Below are 18386 nucleotides of genomic sequence, written 5' to 3' on the forward strand. Positions count from 1 at the left end.
CGTTACCTCCTGTATTATACTCCAGAGCTGCACTCACTATTCTGCTGGTGCAGTCACTGTGTACATACATTACTGATCCCGCGTTACCTCCTGTATTATATTCCAGAGCTGCACTCACTGCACATACATTACTGATCCTGAGTTATATATCGTGTATTATAATCCAGAGCTGCACTCACTATTCTGCTGGTGCAGTCACTGTGTACATATATTACTGATCCTGAGTTACATCCTGTATTATACTCCAGAGCTGCACTCACTATTCTGCTGGTGCAGTCACTGTGTGCATACATTACATTACTGATCCTGAGTTACCTCCTGTATTATACTCCAGAGCTGCACTCACTATTCTGCTGGTGCAGTCACTGTGTACATACATTACTGATCCCACGTTACCTCCTGTATTATACTCCAGAGCTGCACTCACTATTCTGCTGCTGCAGTCACTGTGTACATACATTACTGATCCTGAGTTACCTCCTGTATTATACTCCAGAGCTGCACTCACTATTCTGCTGGTGCAGTCACTGTGTACATACATTACTGATCCTGAGTTACATCCTGTATTATAATCCAGAGCTGCACTCACTATTCTGCTGGTCACTGTATACAAGTAATAGTAACTGTGGCTATATTGACTCACACATTGTGTATTATGGACAGACATAAACCTTTAATAAATAGACATGCAGGTCGGGTGACGGCTCGCGTTGGCGGCTGCCGCCTAGTCCACCCGGCAGGCTCCGCCTAGTCCACCCGGCAGGCTCCGCCTAGTCCACCCGGCAGGCTCCGCCTAGTCCACCCGGCAGGCTCCGCCTAGTCCACCCGGCAGGCTCCGCCTAGTTGACCCGGCAGGCTCGGATCATCAGCAGCTGCAGCAGGATGAAGACTGGAGACATAATGAGCCCGAACCACAGCCCCTTGGTCTGCTCCACCAGCTTCTGGCACAGCAGCATCTCAAACACAAACTTGAGGCTGAGGATGGTGAGGATCCAGAAGAGGCGCAGCACGGCCTGCCGCTTCTCCCCGTCCTGGAACAGTCGCACCGTGACGATGGCCGTGAAGTAGGTGCTCAGTCCGTCTGCTGCAAAAAACGGGATGAAGACGTTCCACCAGCCCAGGTCCACCAGATCATCCACCTTCATGGCCAAGAGGATGGTGAAGACCAGCAGAGAACAGATGTGGATGAAGATTTCAAACTGGGCAAATCCCAACCACTGGACCAGCTCCCGCAGGGAGAACAGCATGGCGGCGGGTGGGCTTCAGGGTCTCACGGCACTGGGGTCACCATGGGGTGGGGGCAGCGATCACACTGCAGGACACACTGAGGAGACAGGAATGGAGATCAGTAACTGCAGATACAACGACCTGTAAACCTATGGGGGAACCGAACCCCGGTCACCAGGAATGACGGGGAACGACTGGAGCAATGGCCACCACTCAGGACATCTCCAGCTGCATCTCCAGCCGCCCTGGACCCAGTAAAGCTGAGTGACAACTAATGGCGCAATACCGACTGTCACCAGGGAGGGGGCAGCAGAGTGTCTGCAGTGATTACATAACCACAAGGACTGGAGCCGCAGGAAGGAGATATACCGCCAGGCACAAGTACATAGCACTGGGATAGGGGCTCATTGTGACATGCATGGTTATGTGAGTACAGTATGGGGGTATTTTTTGTACACTATATTGCAGTATTATGTGAGTATAGTATTGGGGTATTACATAATACTGCTATACAGTGTGTATATTGGTATTATATGGAGTAAACTGTAGAATAGTATTATGTAAGTATTCAATGGGGGTATTATATGGTCACTATCATTTTTACATGAGTACAGTTTGGGGATATTACATAATATTGATATAGTGTCTAAATGAGCATAGTCTGGGGTATTATATATACGTAGTATTATGCAAGTACAGTATGGGGGTATTATATGGACAGTGCGGTTTTATGTGAGTACAGTATGGTGTATTATATGGACAGTGCAGGGCAGTACGGTTTTATTTGAGTACAGTATGGTGTATTATATGGACACTATAGCAGTAGTATGTGAGCACAGTATGGGGATATTTTATGGTCTCTGTTGGGCAGTATTATGAGTACTGTATGGGGTATTATATAGACACTGTATAGCAGTATTATGTGGACAGTATGGAGTCATATGGACACTGTATAGCAGTATTGTCAGTACAGTATGAAGGTATTATATGGACACTGTATAGCAGTATTGTGAGTACAGTATGAAGGTATTATATGGACACTGTATAGCAGTATTGTGAGTACAGTATGGAGGTATATGGACACTGTATAGCAGTATTTTTTGTGTACAGTATGGGGGTCATTATATGGACACTGTATAGCAGTATTATGTGAGTACAGTATGGGATATATGGACACTATCAGTATTTTGTGAGTACAGTATGGGATATTATATGGACACTGTATAGCAGTATTGTGAGTACAGTATGGGATATATGGACACTATAGCAGTATTATGTGAGTCCAGTATGGGGGTATTATATGGACACTGTATAGCAGTATTATGTGAGTACAGTATGGGATATTGTATGGACACTATAGCAGAATTGTGAGTACAGTATGGAGGTATTATATGGACACTGTATAGCAGTATTATGTGAGTACAGTATGGGATATTGTATGGACACTATAGCAGAATTATGTGAGTACAGTATGGGGATATTATATGGACACTGTATAGCAGAATTGTGAGTACAGTATGGAGGTATATGGACACTGTGTAGCAGAATTATGTGAGTACAGTATGGAGGTATATGGACACTGTGTAGCAGAATTATGTGAGTACAGTATGGAGGTATATCGACACTATAGGAGTATTATGTGAGTACAGTATGGGGGTATTATATGGACATTGTATAGCAGTAATATGTGAGTACAGTATGGGGATATTATATGGACACTGTATAGCAGTATTGTGAGTACAGTATGGCATATATGGACACTAGGACACTGTATAGCAGTATTATGTGAGTACAGTATGGCATATTATATGGACACTGTATAGCAGTATTATGTGAGTACAGTATGGGGGTATTATATGGACACTGTATAGCAGGCTCGGGTTTCTATTTTGCAGACTGCAGCTTCTATAGATTATCACAGGATACAATGTAACTGCAGCTTCTAGATAACAGGACGCAGACCCTCACAGGAGAAGCTGCCGTTACACTGTGGGTTTGGACATCTCTGCACTCACCGCGCTCCGGTGCGGCCGCTTCTCCCTCCTCTCGCACTTCCGCCATCACTGTGCACTGACGTCATTATGAGGCGCCGTGCGGTGACGTCAGGGGGAGGGGCGAGGACACCGGCTGATTCTAGGCATGGAGGAGAGCGACCAGGTGACTGGACTGTGGGGGCCGCGGGGAGAGGAGGCCGGAGTGTCCCCCCGGTGGGGTCGCGAGGGGGAGGAGGCCGCAGTGTCCCCCCGGTGGGGTCGCGAGGGGGAGGAGGCCGCAGTGTCCCCCCGGTGGGGTCGCGAGGGGGAGGAGGCCGCAGTGTCCCCCCGGTGGGGTCATGAGGGGGAGGAGGCCGGAGTGTCCCCCCCCGGTGGGGTCGCGAGGGGGAGGAGGCCGGAGTGTCCCCCCGGTGGGGTCTCGAGGGGGAGGAGGCCGGAGTGTCCCCCCCGGTGGGGTCGCGAGGGGGAGGAGGCCGGAGTGTCCCCCCGGTGGGGTCGCGAGGGGGAGGAGGCCGCAGTGTCCCCCCGGTGGGGTCGCGAGGGGGAGGAGGCCGCAGTGTCCCCCCGGTGGGGTCGCGAGGGGGAGGAGGCCGCAGTGTCCCCCCGGTGGGGTCGCGAGGGGGAGGAGGTCGCAGTGTCCCCCCGGTGGGGTCGCGAGGGGGAGGAGGTCGCAGTGTCCCCCCGGTGGGGTCGCGAGGGGGAGGAGGTCGGAGTGCCCCCCCCCCCCCCCCCGGTGGGGTCGCGAGGGGGAGGAGGCCGGAGTGTCCCCCCGGTGGGGTCGTGAGGGGGAGGAGGCCGCAGTGTCCCCCCCGGTGGGGTCGCGAGGGGGAGGAGGTCGCAGTGTCCCCCCGGTGGGGTCGCGAGGGGGAGGAGGTCGCAGTGTCCCCCCGGTGGGGTCGCGAGGGGGAGGAGGTCGGAGTGCCCCCCCCCCCCCCGGTGGGGTCGCGAGGGGGAGGAGGCCGGAGTGTCCCCCCGGTGGGGTCGTGAGGGGGAGGAGGCCGCAGTGTCTCCCCCGGTGGGGTCGTGAGGGGGAGGAGGCCGCAGTGTCCCCCCGGTGGGGTCGCGAGGGGGAGGAGGCCGCAGTGTCCCCCCGGTGGGGTCGCGAGGGGGAGGAGGTCGCAGTGTCCCCCCGGTGGGGTCGCGAGGGGGAGGAGGTCGGAGTGCCCCCCCCCCCCGGTGGGGTCGCGAGGGGGAGGAGGTCGGAGTGCCCCCCCCCCCCCGGTGGGGTCGCGAGGGGGAGGAGGTCGGAGTGCCCCCCCCCCGGTGGGGTCGCGAGGGGGAGGAGGCCGGAGTGTCCCCCCGGTGGGGTCGTGAGGGGGAGGAGGCCGCAGTGTCCCCCCCGGTGGGGTCGTGAGGGGGAGGAGGCCGCAGTGTCCCCCCGGTGGGGTCGCGAGGGGGAGGAGGCCGGAGTGTCCCCCCAGGGGAAAGTGCTGCTCCTAGATATGGCAGTTGTGTATTACAGAATGAGTGTGGTGTAAATCGTGGAGAATTAGGGGTGATGGTGACAATGAAGGTCGGGGGGGGTGATGTGTAACTATTGGGGTGTTGTGTTCACTTCCCAGCACTACAGAACTGACCGTTATGCCCTATGACCAGTAGACCCCAGTATGTGCACCCAGTGACACCCCCCCGATCACTCTGCCCTCACATGACGCCCGTCACGCTGCCCCCGCGGTGCCCGATGACCCTTGTACTCACCATATTTACTTACAATTATGAGGATGTCATAGTATCTCCTGCCCACAGTTTATTCTGTGCCCCCCAGGGGCAGTACAGAGTATAGCGGTGAGGTGGTGTATAGAGGGGCGTCGGTGGGCACAGCCATGGGTATGTGTACAGGGGTGCAGGGGTTTGGGGGACGCCCCAGGATTTATGCTCCAATCTGGAGACTTGTTTATTCTGTACTTTTTTTCTCTCTAGATTTCACAGACGGACGAGAAGAAACTTCTGATTCTCTATGGGAGTCAGACGGGGACGGCGGAGGACATGGCGGAGAGGATCGGGCGCGAGGCGCAGCGCAGACACTTCACCTGCAGGGTGACCGCCATGGACAGCTATAGTATTGTACGTGTCATCTGCTTTCTGTGATCCATTAGTGTGAAGAAACAGCAGTGTAAAGCATGGGGGATAAAGGAGCTGGGCCTCTGCTTGTTTTCTAATGGAGCAGAGATTGGAAACTTTTTCGTTTGTAAGTTGTCGTTTTTTCCCTCCCTTTTTCTGTAGGTGAATCTCGTCCACGAGCAGCTGGTGATATTTGTCTGCGCCACCACCGGACAAGGTGACCCCCCGGACAACATGAGGGTAAACACCGCCCCCTAGTGATGAGTGTGAACTGCTTGTGTTTTTATTCCCTTCCATTTCCTAGACCTCTGCTTGCTGCCAGTGAATTGGCTTTGCTTAAACCTACTTTTCACAGCTGCAGTTTTGTTTCAGTTGTATTCAGTGTGGACAGATCTTCTTTTTCTGATGGGGAGTGTGACTGTTTCCATTCACTGATCACAAGCAGAGATCTTTTAATAGTGAGGAATTGGAGCATAAAGTTGCAGAACTGATGAATCCAAAGTTTTTCTTTCTCTTTGCAGAATTTTTGGAGATTCATCTTCCGCCGGCAGCTGCCCCAGAATTCCTTGTGTCAGATGGATTACGCCGTTCTGGGTCTGGGAGATTCCTCTTATGCAAAGTAAGATGATACACTGCGTTCCGGGGCAGGGTGCAGTTCCTTTTATAAGTGTGGCCTGGACATGGTTAACCCTTGGAGCTGAACCCTGATCCTTTCATCATAGGTGCCGGCCGCCGTATACAGGTGGCACCTGCAAGTACCGTATTTTTCGGATTATAAGACACATTTTTCTTTCCAAAAATTTGGGAGAAAAATGAGGGGTGCGTCTTAAAATCTTAATATGGCTTAGGCTAGGTCCACATTTCCGTTGTTTATGATCAGTCACAATCCGCCGCTCTGATAACGCAATCCGTTTGGCGGATTCCGTTGTTTCCCATAGACTTGTATGAGCGGCGGATTGTGACTGATGCTCTTGCGTTGCATCCGCTGCCCGACTGATCAGTTGTGGAACGACTGACCGTCGGGCGGCAGGAACGCAGCTTGTAGCGTTTTTTGAGCAGCGTAATCCTTTTGCTTTCGCTGCGTATGCTCTCGGCGGCCGAACGATCAGCTGATCACCCGGCGGCCGGCTGCTGTGAGGGATCAGCTGATCACCCAGCGGCCGGCTGCTGTGAGCGATCAGTTCATCACCTGGCTGCCAGCTGCTGTGAGCGATCAGCTGATCTCCCGGCAGCCGCCTTCTGTGAGCGATCAGCTGATCACCCGGCGGCCGGCTGCTGTGAGCGATCAGCTGATCACCCGGCGGCCGGCTGCTGTGAGCGATCAGCTGATCTCCCGGCGGCCGGCTGCTGTGAGCGATCAGTTCATCACCTGGCGGCCGGCTGCTGTGAGCGATCAGCTGATCACCCGGCGGCCGGCTGCTGTGAGTGATCAGCTGATCTCCCGGCGGCCGGCTGCTGTGAGCGATCAGCTGATCACCCGGCGGCCGGCTGCTGTGAGCGATCAGCTGATCACCCGGCGGCTGGCTGCTGTGAGCGATCAGCTGATCACCCGGCGGCTGGCTGCTGTGAGCGATCAGCTGATCACCCGGCGGCTGGCTGCTGTGAGCGATCAGCTGATCACCCGGCGGCTGGCTGCTGTGAGCGATCAGCTGATCACCCGGCGGCTGGCTGCTGTGAGCGATCAGCTGATCACCCGGCGGCTGGCTGCTGTGAGCGATCAGCTGATCACCCGGCGGCTGGCTGCTGTGAGCGATCAGCTGATCACCCGGCGGCCGGCTGCTGTGAGCGATCAGCTGATCACCCGGCGGCCGGCTGCTGTGAGCGATCAGCTGATCACCCGGCGGCTGGCTGCTGTGAGCGATCAGCTGATCACCCGGCGGCTGGCTGCTGTGAGCGATCAGCTGATCACCCGGCGGCTGGCTGCTGTGAGCGATCAGCTGATCACCCGGCGGCCGGCTGCTGTGAGCGATCAGCTGATCATTCACAATAGCTGGCCGCCGGGAGATCATCTGATCGCTCTCTCTCTCACGTTTTACAACGGAATCCGCTTTATGATGACAATGAATTCCAATTCTTGTCACCCGTTGTACAATGCAACAGTCACAAGAGGCAAGCAACGCATGTGACTGATGCAAAACAACGGAAATGTGGACCTAGCCTTACCGGGGAGGCTGTCTGTGCGGCGACCGGGTGCCTGTCGCTGCGTGCGTGCGGCGGCTGGGTGCCTGTCCTTGCCGGCTGTCTCTCTGTGCAGGTGGGCGGGCTACCTGCTGGCTGCCACTCTGTGCGTGCGGGCGGGTGTGCGGCAGGTTTCCCAGTGTGTCCACGGTCCCAGTTTCAAATGATGGCGCCGGGAGTCAGCGCGTGCGCAGATGGACCTCTTGGATGAGAGCTCCATCTGCGCATGCGCCACTCCAGGTGCCATCACTTGAACCGGGACCGCGGACAGATTGGGACACTCACTGCACCGGCCTGCTGCACCACTTACCGCCGCTGCTGCCACCACAACCTCCGCCTCATGTGACCCCCGCTTCACCACCACTGCTGCCCCCCTCCGGTAAGACAACACTGGAGTAGACCCTTTTGATTTTTTTTACCTTTTATCTCTAAATTTGGGGTGCGTCTTATAAAGCGAAAAATACGGTAACTGCTATGACCAGACCGAGCTCCGATCACAACACATTGACAGCAGCACCTAAGCGGTTAATCAAAGACGTTATGTACATCCCCTTTTTTCCCTCAGTTAAAAATAAAGAAAAAATAAACATATTTAGTGTCGTGTTTGCAAAATTCCAATCTCTCAATGTGTAAAATTAACCCATATGGTAAAAAATGTTCGAAATGCCAACAATTCAGTTGTAATGAAAGTGATCAAAAGGCTGAATGAGTCCAGTGACTGGCTGCAGCGGTCACATGATTGGTACAGTTGTAATAATTAGCATTTTAGATACTATGCTGTCTACTGTTACGTCATCCTCCAGTCACATCCGGAGCTGCATTCAGAATTCTGCTTTGCTTTTCGCACTCTGGTCTGCTTTTTTGAGGGAAGCTGTAATGTGGCCGGATTTCCAGAGGGGCGGGGGAGGAATGTGATGGTTCCGGATGTCGCGGGGGTCACTAGTCTGGGTCCGCATTAGTTGCATGCTGTGAATAGTCACTTTATATCGTTACTCAGAATCTCGTTTTCTCTCTTTCATCAGGTTTAACTTCGTTGCCAAAAAGCTTCACAAGCGTCTGCAGCACCTCGGGGCGAATCCCATCCAGTCACCAGCGCTGGGGGACGACCAGCATGATCTGGGGTAATGACCGGTCCGTATGGTGGAGTCTGCGCCGGTCCGTCACAGATCACCGGTGACACCAGGGTCACACACCGCCTCTGCGGGTTATCACATCCATGCTGGATATAATTTTGTGTTTTCCCTTAGCCCTGATGCCGTGTTGGAGCCTTGGTTGAACGAGCTGTGGGATAAGGTGGTGTCCTTGTATCCGCACCCTCCCGGAGTCACCACCATCAGTGATCTCATCATGTAAGCACCAGCTACAGCATACCATACGGGAGGATGAAGGTTTGGGGACGGAAGGATGAAGGTTTAGGGACGGAAGGATGGAAGGTTTAGGGACGGGAGGATGAAGGTTTAGGGACGGGAGGATGAAGCTTTGGGGACGCGAGGATGAAGGTTTAGGGCCGGAAGGGTGAAGGTTTAGGGACGGGAGGATGAAGGTTTAGAGACGGAAGGATGAAGGTTTAGGGACGGGAGGATGAAGGTTTAGGGACGGGAGGATGAAGGTTTAGGGACGGGAGGATGAAGGTTTAGGGACGGGAGGATGAAGGTTTAGGGACGGGAGGGTGAAGGTTTAGAGACGGAAGGATGAAGGTTTAGAGACGGAAGGATGAAGGTTTAGAGACGGAAGGATGAAGGTTTAGAGACGGAAGGATGAAGGTTTAGAGACGGAAGGATGAAGGTTTAGAGACGGAAGGATGAAGGTTTAGAGACGGAAGGATGAAGGTTTAGGGACAAAAGGATGAAGGTTTAGGGACAAAAGGATGAACGTTTAGGGACAAAAGGATGAAGGTTTAGGGACAAAAGGATGAAGGTTTAGGGACGGAAGGACGGGAGTTTTAGGGACGGAAGGACGGGAGTTTTAGGGACGGAAGGACGGGAGTTTTAGGGACGGAAGTTTTAGGGACGGAAGGTTGAAGGACGGAAGGATGAAAGGTTTAGGAATGGATGGATGGATCTCCTCAGTTAAAAATGCTTTTTATGGCTCTTGGTAAAACAAGATGCAAAAAGTAAAATTCACTGTGTCTTTAAGAGGTTAAGAGCTTTGAAATTCGTGATCTATTTAATTTAGGTTGAGCCCCGGGGGGGACAGTGATGATGATCTGTGTAGGACGCTGCAGAATATGTTGGCGCTATATAAGAAAAGCACAATAATCTACTGTTATTTGTATTGTGGAGCTTTTGCCTCCTGCAGCGATGTGGTGCAGAGCGCGGTTCCCATTCACAACACTAGGTGGCGATCTTCGCTCAGCTTTCTATGGCTCCTGTTATTCTGCACAGTATTTGTGTACACATTGCCCTCTAGTGGCAGCAACAGGAATCTCCAATTCTTACTTGTTAGGGTTCACTTTAAATGGAAAATGTATGCCATGCTTCTCATCACTTTTGTATTTCCAGGTTGCCCCCAAAGTTTTCCCTCCGCTTCTTGGATAAACAGGAAACTACATGGATTGCTCCAGAGAGAGAAAGCGGCGCGGACCCCCCGACGGAGCTGCAGCCCCTCCACGCTCTTCTCGTGACTAACCAGCGTGTGACGGCGCAGGAGCATTTCCAGGACGTGCGGCTCATCGAGTTTGACATCAGTGAATCAGGAATTAAGTGAGTTCAGTGCAGTAAATAGGATGATACTGTGCCGACTCCATATTAATGACTATGTGTGTAGGATGGGAGGTCAGAGAAGCCCCTGGGGGGGGGCCGTAATGTGGGGTGCACATACTTTTCTCCTTATAGATGTCCGTTTCTCCACAGCTTCGCTCCTGGTGACGTTGTGATGATTCAGCCTCAGAATTCCCCTAAGGACGTCCAGGAGTTCTGTTCTCTTCTCCGTCTGGACCCGGACAGTACCTTCATCCTGCAGCCCCAAGATCCAGGTGAACAGACACTTTTTTTTGCTTCTTATTCCTTTCATCAGGCATCCAATAATCCAGAATAGTCTATGAACCCACATGATGGCCGTCACCCCCTGCAGCCATCGCTGTTGTGAATACATTTGAATTGGATTCCAGTTCGGGGCTCCCTCTTGTGGTCAGTGCTGGTAGTGCAGTTGACTTGCTAAATGGGAACCAGACAGCTGAGCAGGATTTGCAATCAGGCCATTTGGTTTGGGCCTATATAACTATGTAGCTTCCTTTTTGTTCCTTGCCGGTGCTCATTGTATTTCCTGTATGCTAAGGACATCCTGAAACCAGCCCTTTTCTCTGTGTCTACGAGAACTCCTCTCAGATAAGTTGGTTCTTGTACCTTTGCTTATGGTTTTCATTTTCTTGTTATTTTGCCTGTGTGGAGTTCTTGGTGGAGTTGGATCATTCCCTGCTGGGAGTATCTGTGTACCTTGCTCCATGTTCTGTTATGTATTGTGTTTTGTCATGCTTTGTACAATATTCAGTCCCCTCTCTATATTAGTGTTTTTCTTGGATCCCAGTAACACCAGAGTACTGATATAGTGGGGGAGAGACTGTGTAGGCTCAGTATTTTTTCATCTCAGGCGTGCTGGTATTTATTAGGGTTTTTACGGCTGCAGACAGTGCTCTTTCCTATCCGTTCCTATATAGCTAGTTTGGGCCTCATCTTTGCTGAATCTGTTCTCTAGCTATGTATTGTGTTCTCCTATATCACTGTAGTCTTTACATGTGGGGGGCTTTCTATATCTTTGGGGACTGCTCCGAGGCAGATTAGCTTTTCTTATATTTCTATCTGTAAGAATATTTAGTTCTCCGGCTGTGTCGAGGCGTCCAGGTCATCGTAGGCTCGTCCCACGGCTACTGTTAGTTGTGTGTCAGTATTAGGTCTGCAGTCCGTTAAGGTTCCAGCCACTCTGGTTATTTTCTGGGCTCCGAGTTATTGCTCTTTTTCTGATCCTCCTCGATCATTGGATCACAACACTGGGGTGGGGGATCGTATCCTGTTTGGCAGATGTTATTATTGTTATTATTATTATTATTTAAAGGGCCAGCACTGTTTTTTAATTGGACATTATGATTGGAGAATGTAATCCCCTGTTGTTCCTCCAGACGTCCCGGCCCCTCCACATCTTCCTCAGCCTTGCTCCGTGCAGCACCTGGTGGAGAGATATCTGGATATCCGCTCCGTCCCGCGCCGCTCCTTCTTTCGCCTTCTCTCCTACTTCTCTCCGGACGAACAGGAAAGAGAGAAGCTGCAGGAGTTCGGCTCGGCCGCCGGTCAGGAGGAGCTGTATGCATACTGCAACCGGCCTCGGCGGACCACCCTGGAGGTGAGGGCTCGGATTTAACCCCTTAGAATGGCGGCCAACACTAGGGGGAGCTTACTACATGTGCCGACTGCTCCCCCTAGTGGTGACAGTAGGAAGGTTTTCTTAAGCTTATGGTGTTATGTTGTGTTTCTTGCAGGTCCTGGTTGACTTTCCGCACACAACCTCCAGCATCCCCGCGGACTACCTCCTGGAACTGATTCCTCGCATTCGCCCCCGAGCGTTCTCCATTGCCTCCTCCATGCAGGTAACTGCCCCGGTGTATGCAGGGAAGTGAGATTGGCTTGTGATACGACTGCAGAAGCTGACTGCACCTCTCCTTTTTTAATAAGGTGAACCCCAACAAGCTGCAGATCCTGATGGCCGTGGTGCAGTACAAGACGCGTCTGCACGAGGTCCGGCGCGGGCTGTGCTCCTCCTGGCTGGCGTCCATCGCTCCGGAGGACGGTAATTACTCGCTGCGCTCGCACATGCACCACATTGCCTTTGACATTTCCAATTCTCAGCTTTGCTTTTTTCCCCTCTTACAGGAAAACGGGTTCCATTATGGGTGAAAAAGGGAAATCTGAAGTTCCCCGGTGACCCAGACACCCCGCTGGTTATGGTGGGACCGGGGACCGGGGTGGCCCCTTTCCATTCAGTCATACAGGAGAGGGCGGCACTCGCTATATCGGGTGAGTAATGCTGCCCGACTGCCACAACGACGCCTCCAGCTGGAGAAAGCTAATATCACACCTTATTGTCTTGTCATTAGGGAATATTCTATTTTTTGGCTGCAGAGGAAAAAACAACGATTTCTACTATGAGGAAGAGTGGGGGGATCTGGAGAAGAGGGGTCTCCTCAGGCTTTTCACAGCGTTCAGCCGGGACCAGGTCTGTGTGTCCGGGTCATTGGGCATTTATTGGATGTGATTGTGGAATTGTCAGGTATCCGAGGAAGGTGCAGTCCTGGTGTGTGCCCCCTAGATGAGGTGCAGTCCCAGTGTGCTCTATGAGGGGCATTCTGGGTGTGTGCGCCCCCAAAATGAGGGGCATTCTGGGTGTGCGCGCCCCCAAAATGAGGGGCAGTCGGGGTGTGCGCCCCCCCAAAATGAGGGGCAGTCGGGGTGTGCGCCCCCCCAAAATGAGGGGCAGTCAGGGTGTGCGCGCCCCCAAAATGAGGGGCAGTCAGGGTGTGCGCGCCCCCAAAATGAGGGGCAGTCAGGGTGTGCGCACCCCCAAAATGAGGGGCAGTCAGGGTGTGCGCACCCCCAAAATGAGGGGCAGTCGGGGTGTGCGCACCCCCAAAATGAGGGGCAGTCGGGGTGTGCGCACCCCCAAAATGAGGGGCAGTCGGGGTGTGCGCACCCCCAAAATGAGGGGCAGTCGGGGTGTGCGCCCCCCCTCCCAATATGAGGGGCAGTCAGGGTGTGTGTGCCACCCAATATGAGGGCAGTCCCAACATGCGTGCCCCCCCCAATATGAGGTGCAGTCACGGCGTGCGCGCCTCCCCACTCCAATATGAGGTGCATTCCTGGCGTTCGCGCCCCCCCCCCCCCCCCAAATATGAGGTGCCGTGATGCTGTGTGCGCCCCCCCAATATGAGGTGCCGTGATGCTGTGCGCGCCCCCCCAATATGAGGTGCCGTGATGCTGTGCGCGCCCCCCCAATATGAGGTGCCGTGATGCTGTGCCCCCCCCCCAATATGAGGTGCCGTAATGCTGTGTGTGCCCCCCCAATATGAGGTGCCGTAATGCTGTGTGTGCCCCCCCAATATGAGGTGCAGTGATGCTGTGCGCCCCCCCCAATATGAGGTGCCGTAATGCTGTGTGCGCCCCCCCAATATGAGGTGCCGTGATGCTGTGCGCGCCCCCCCAATATGAGGTGCCGTGATGCTGTGCGCGCCCCCCCAATATGAGGTGCAGTGATGCTGTGCGCCCCCCCCAATATGAGGTGCCGTAATGCTGTGTGTGCCCCCCAATATGAGGTGCAGTGATGCTGTGCGCCCCCCCCAATATGAGGTGCCATAATGCTGTGTGTGCCCCCCAATATGAGGTGCAGTGATGCTGTGCGCCCCCCCCCCAATATGAGGTGCCGTGATGCTGTGCGCCCCCCATAAGGTGCCTTGTTTTCCTCTTGTGAGTTGCAGTCACACTAGGGGGGCGCTGTCGCCTGCATGCCCCTTATTCTCTGCATCGTGAGGGTGATGTTACCTGATGGGGGTTGTGCTTTGCCGTCGCTGCGGTTCTGATGCTTCCTCACTGGTGATGGTTGCTCCTGATGTTTCGGCTTCTCCTTCCCGTCTCTATTATGGCCGTTTTTATTTTTCACAGGAGGATAAAATCTACGTCCAGCACCGGATACGGGAGAACGGCGCCTATCTGTGGGGGCTCATCAGTGGCAGACAGGCCTACATCTACATAGCCGGGTAATGCTGTCCACAGGACGTCGCTGCGGTCTGCGGGGCGTCGCTGGGGTCCCTGCATGCTGCGGTCTGCAGGGCGTCGCTGGGGTCCCTGCATGCTGCGGTCTGCAGGGCGTCGCTGGGGTCACTGCGTGCTGCGGTCTGCGGGGCATCGCTGGGGTCCCTGCGTGCTGCGGTCTGCGGGGCATCGCTGGGGTCCCTGCGTGCTGCGGTCTGCGAGGCGTCGCTGGGGTCACTGCGTGCTGCGGTCTGCGGGGCGTCGCTGGGGTCACTGCGTGCTGCGGTCTGCAGGGCGTCGCTGGGGTCACTGCGTGCTGCGGTCTGCAGGGCGTCGCTGGGGTCACTGCGTGCTGCGGTCTGCAGGGCGTCGCTGGGGTCACTGAGTGCTGCGGTCTGCAGGGTATAGCTGGGGTCCCTGTGTGCTGCTGTCTGCGGGGCATCGCTGGGGTTACTGCGTGCTGCGGTCTGCGGGGCGTCGCTGGGGTCACTACGTGCTGCGGGGCGTCGCTGGGGTCACTGCGTGCTGCGGTCTGCAGGGCGTCGCTGGGGTCACTGCGTGCTGCTGTCTGCGGGGCGTCGCTGGGGTCACTGCGTGCTGCGGTCTGCAGGGCGTCGCTGGGGTCACTGCGTGCTGAGGTCTGCGGGGCGTCGCTTGGGTCACTGCATGCTGCGGTCTGCAGGGCGTCGCTGGGGTCACTGCGTGCTGCGGTCTGCGGGGCATCGCTGGGGTCACTGCGTGCTGAGGTCTGCGGGGCATAGCTTGGGTCCCCGCGTGCTATATCTAATAGCTGTCTTCTATCTGCCCTGTTTTTATGTCTGTAGAAATGCAAAGTCGATGCCAACCCAAGTGACCGATGCCCTGAAATCCGTCTTCCAATCGGAGGGGCAGATGTCCGCCCTGGAGGCCGCGCAGTACCTGACCATGCTGGAGAAAAGCGGCCGCTTCCAGAGCGAGACCTGGTCATAGACGTCTGACACCCACAGCACAGTGGATATAAAGGTGTGCAGGGAGCTCCCCCTAGTGGCGGCTGCGGGCAGAGCGAGTTTTGTAATTCTATGGAGGAGATTTGGACGGTTGTGCCTCCGTTTTTCTCGGGGTGCGGCCATGTTTATCCTGTACAGACCATGTATATATGTGATATTAAAGTACTTTATTAATTCAAAGTCACTTTATATGAAGAGTAAATGGTTTATGGGGTTAAAGGGTTTTTTCGTATACGTCAGCGGGTGGCCACCCCTCCCCAGCATAAGACGCAGTGTTACTGTCATATATCGGGTGTATGGTGCAGGGTCCGGAGCTGTCTGCGTCTGCTCTGATCGCTGCTGTTTAACCACTTAAATGCCCCTCTCCTTATCGGATTCTGATTGGGGCATCGATCGTCCCCGCACCCCTGAGACGTGATTGTAATGGGACGATGAGTTGCAATGTCATACACCCCCCCCCCCCCCCCAAAAAAAAGTATTAAAAAACTTGGAATCGCCCCTTTTGTCATTCCTTTGGACCGGACAGGGTGGTCTCACAGCTGCCCCTTTAATACTTCAAAGGGTCCTGGAAGCTGAGATATCGGCTGCTGTTATTGGGTCGTTGCACTGTGTGGCGCCACGATCTGGGGGTATCTCGACATCCGGCCCCCCCCCCCTCCCCCCCACTTTCCCTTTCGGTCCTACTGGTTTGTGTCACCGCCATAACTTGCAATGTCCTCTCCAAAAAAAAACAGCCCTCACCCCTGTGCAGAGCAGAGCGGATACTGCAGGCGAGAACCGGCTCCGGCCTCCGCTCCTGGTTCATACTCGCCCAACCAGGTAACCTGAGGCGACACAGGGCATGCTGGGAGTTGTAGTCTCACAGCTGCAGTGCTGAATAATAGCTTCAGCTCTGGAGCGTCTACCTCAAAGGGTTAAAGGAGGTTGACAGATTGTATAAAGTACCCAAAATACTTGAAATCACGACCCCTCCATTAGGGGGTCACCTGCACCGTCCCCCCGGGGTGTCTCTGTTTCGCCGCCCCCCATGTCCGCACTTCCGGCCCCCTCTGTATCGGGCTCTTATCTCAGGTTTTGTCCCCGGCTGCTATTGGCTGCTGGTAAATCCGGACAGACCAGTTCCTCCAGTTTGCTGCCAGCACTGGGAACGCAGCGTGCATAACACTGTCTGGACCTCGGAGGCGCTGGATGTGGAGCCGCAGATTGGGGGAAAATCTCCGAAAAGGTAATACATAAGGGTTGGGAATGGGGGGTGCATAGACTTTGTGCACGGACCGGAGTTCTGTGAGGAGGTCAGGACCCCCGAGGGCTGCAATACCTTTGATACTGAAGTGTTTAGTTATGGCATGTTAGGGGGGTATGGGTAAGGGGGTGCCAAAATCCTCTAGGAGGGGGGGTATGGGGAAGGGGGTGCCAAAATCCTCTAGGAGGGGGGGTATGGGGAAGGGGGTGCCAAAATCCTCTAGGAGGGGGGGTATGGGGAAGGGGGTGACAAAATCCTCTAGGAGGGGGGGTATGGGGAAGGGGGTGCCAAAATCTTCTAGGAGGGGGGGGTATGGGGAAGGGGGTGCCAAAATCCTCTAGGAGGGGGGGTATGGGGAAGGGGGTGCCAAAATCCTCTAGGAGGGGGAGCTACGGGGAAGGGGGTGCCAAAATCCTCCAGGGTGGGGGGTATGGGGAAGAGGGTGGCAAAATCCACCAGGGGGAGTATGGGAAAAGGGGTGCCAAAATCCTCAAGGAAAGGGGGGTATGAGGAAGTCGCTGCCAAATTCCATTAAGGGGGGGATATGGGGGAGGGGGGTGCCAAAATCCTCAAGGGGTGGGGGGTATGGGGAAGGAGTTGCCAAAAGCCAAAATCCTCTAGGAGGGGGGCTAAAGGGAAGGGGGTGCCAATATCCTCCAGGGGGGGGGATATGAGGAAGGCAGTGCCAAATTCCATTAAGGGGGGGGTATGGGGGAGGGTGGTGCCAAAATCCTCTAGGAAGGGGCTATAGGGAAGGGGGTGCCAATATCCTCCAGGGGGGATGTGGGGAAGGGGTGCCAAAATCCTCTGGGGGGGGTATGGGGAAGGGGGTGCCAAAATCCTCTGGGGGGAATATGGGGAAGGGGGTGCCAAAATCCTCTGGGGGGGGGTATGGGGAAGGGGGTGCCAAAATCCTCTGGGGGGTAGTATGGGGAAGGGGGTGCCAAAACCCAAAATTCTCTAGGGGGGTGTTATAGGGAAGGGGGTGCCAAAATCCTCTAGGGGGTAAGGGGAAAGGGGTGCCAAAATCCTCAAGGAAAGGGGGGGGGGGGGGTAGTATGGGGAAGGGGGTGCCAAAAGCCAAAATTCACTATGGGGTGTTGTGGGGAAGGGGGTGCCAAAATCCTTCAGGGTAACTTTTAGGAGTCGCATGAGAGGGGTAGAAATGAAGCTTCGATGTGTAGAAACCTTTTCTGTTCCTGGGAAAGCTGGGTTATCAAGTATGCAGCTTAGATCACTTGGCTTCTTCCATTATGGCTGCCGTACTGAGCGAGGTCACCCAGCTTTCCTGTAAGGAAAATCAGAGCTGAGCATTAGGAAAAGGAGAACTGCAGAGCTGTGCAAAATAGCATTCAGGAGTGTGGGAAAGCTGGATGACGGCTACTGGTAAGGGAGGCCATTTGGGATAGATTTCACCCAACTTTCCTAGATTAGTGTTGACCATATAATCTATGGGGGAGGGGGTCTTGTGACTGCTCCCCGATAGCTGATGTGGGGGATCGGGCATGGTAAACACACGGAGCTGAGCGGCTGCCTGAGGGGTCCTTAAAACCCATCTAATTGACATTCTGTGTGCAGGTCCCATTATGAAGACCCCGGCCCGGCTCGTAGGAGCTCCGTCGTTGTGAGGGATGGATGAGCCAAGAGCTGGATGTGGAGACCCGACCATAGCAAAGGAAGCGAGATCTTCACCTGAAGACTTTGTGAAAATGACCAAACCAGTAGCAACCTGCGGTGATGTCCATGGTGCCACGCCAGGAAACAAGGCAGAAGACCAAGGCTCCCAGGGCATAGAAGACCTTCATGAAGGGCGCTGTCTTCTTCTTGAGGGACCGCCAGCTATGAATGGGCAAGAACTTACTAATGGTCTTTGTAAGGTAGACCTAGAAGCTCTAAGCGTTGACCCTTGGGTCTCACACGTCGCCATCACTGAAGGTGAAAGCCCCCGGTGTGGACCAGTGGA

The 18386-nt window shown here is 54.5% G+C and overlaps 2 protein-coding genes across 3 annotated transcripts; one reads left to right on the forward strand and one right to left on the reverse strand.

Moving 5' to 3' along the window:
• Positions 1-633: 633 nt before the first annotated feature.
• On the reverse strand, positions 634-3338 carry TMEM203 (transmembrane protein 203). Its single transcript, XM_075324513.1, has 2 exons — positions 3243-3338; positions 634-1324 (listed from the first exon to the last, which is right to left on the reverse strand). The coding sequence occupies exon 2, from the start codon at positions 1245-1247 to the stop codon at positions 840-842; it is 408 nt and encodes a 135-aa protein (XP_075180628.1). The 5' UTR covers positions 1248-1324; positions 3243-3338; the 3' UTR covers positions 634-839.
• Positions 3305-18088, forward strand: NDOR1 (NADPH dependent diflavin oxidoreductase 1). 2 transcript variants are annotated; one of them, XM_075324504.1, is made up of 16 exons: positions 3305-3384; positions 5142-5285; positions 5445-5522; positions 5804-5901; positions 8483-8581; positions 8708-8809; positions 9962-10162; positions 10313-10434; positions 11575-11795; positions 11932-12039; positions 12125-12239; positions 12323-12466; positions 12547-12665; positions 14105-14199; positions 15019-15196; positions 18002-18088. In XM_075324504.1, the coding sequence occupies exons 1-15, from the start codon at positions 3367-3369 to the stop codon at positions 15161-15163; spliced, it is 1809 nt and encodes a 602-aa protein (XP_075180619.1). In that variant the 5' UTR covers positions 3305-3366; the 3' UTR covers positions 15164-15196; positions 18002-18088. The 2 variants fall into 2 exon arrangements, with proteins under 2 accessions (XP_075180619.1, XP_075180620.1); XM_075324505.1 differs by lacking the exon at positions 3305-3384 and adding an exon at positions 4679-5048.
• The last annotated feature ends 298 nt before the right edge of the window (positions 18089-18386 follow it).

Source organism: Anomaloglossus baeobatrachus, chromosome 9 (genome assembly GCF_048569485.1).
Source record: "Anomaloglossus baeobatrachus isolate aAnoBae1 chromosome 9, aAnoBae1.hap1, whole genome shotgun sequence".
NCBI lineage: Eukaryota > Metazoa > Chordata > Amphibia > Anura > Aromobatidae > Anomaloglossus > Anomaloglossus baeobatrachus.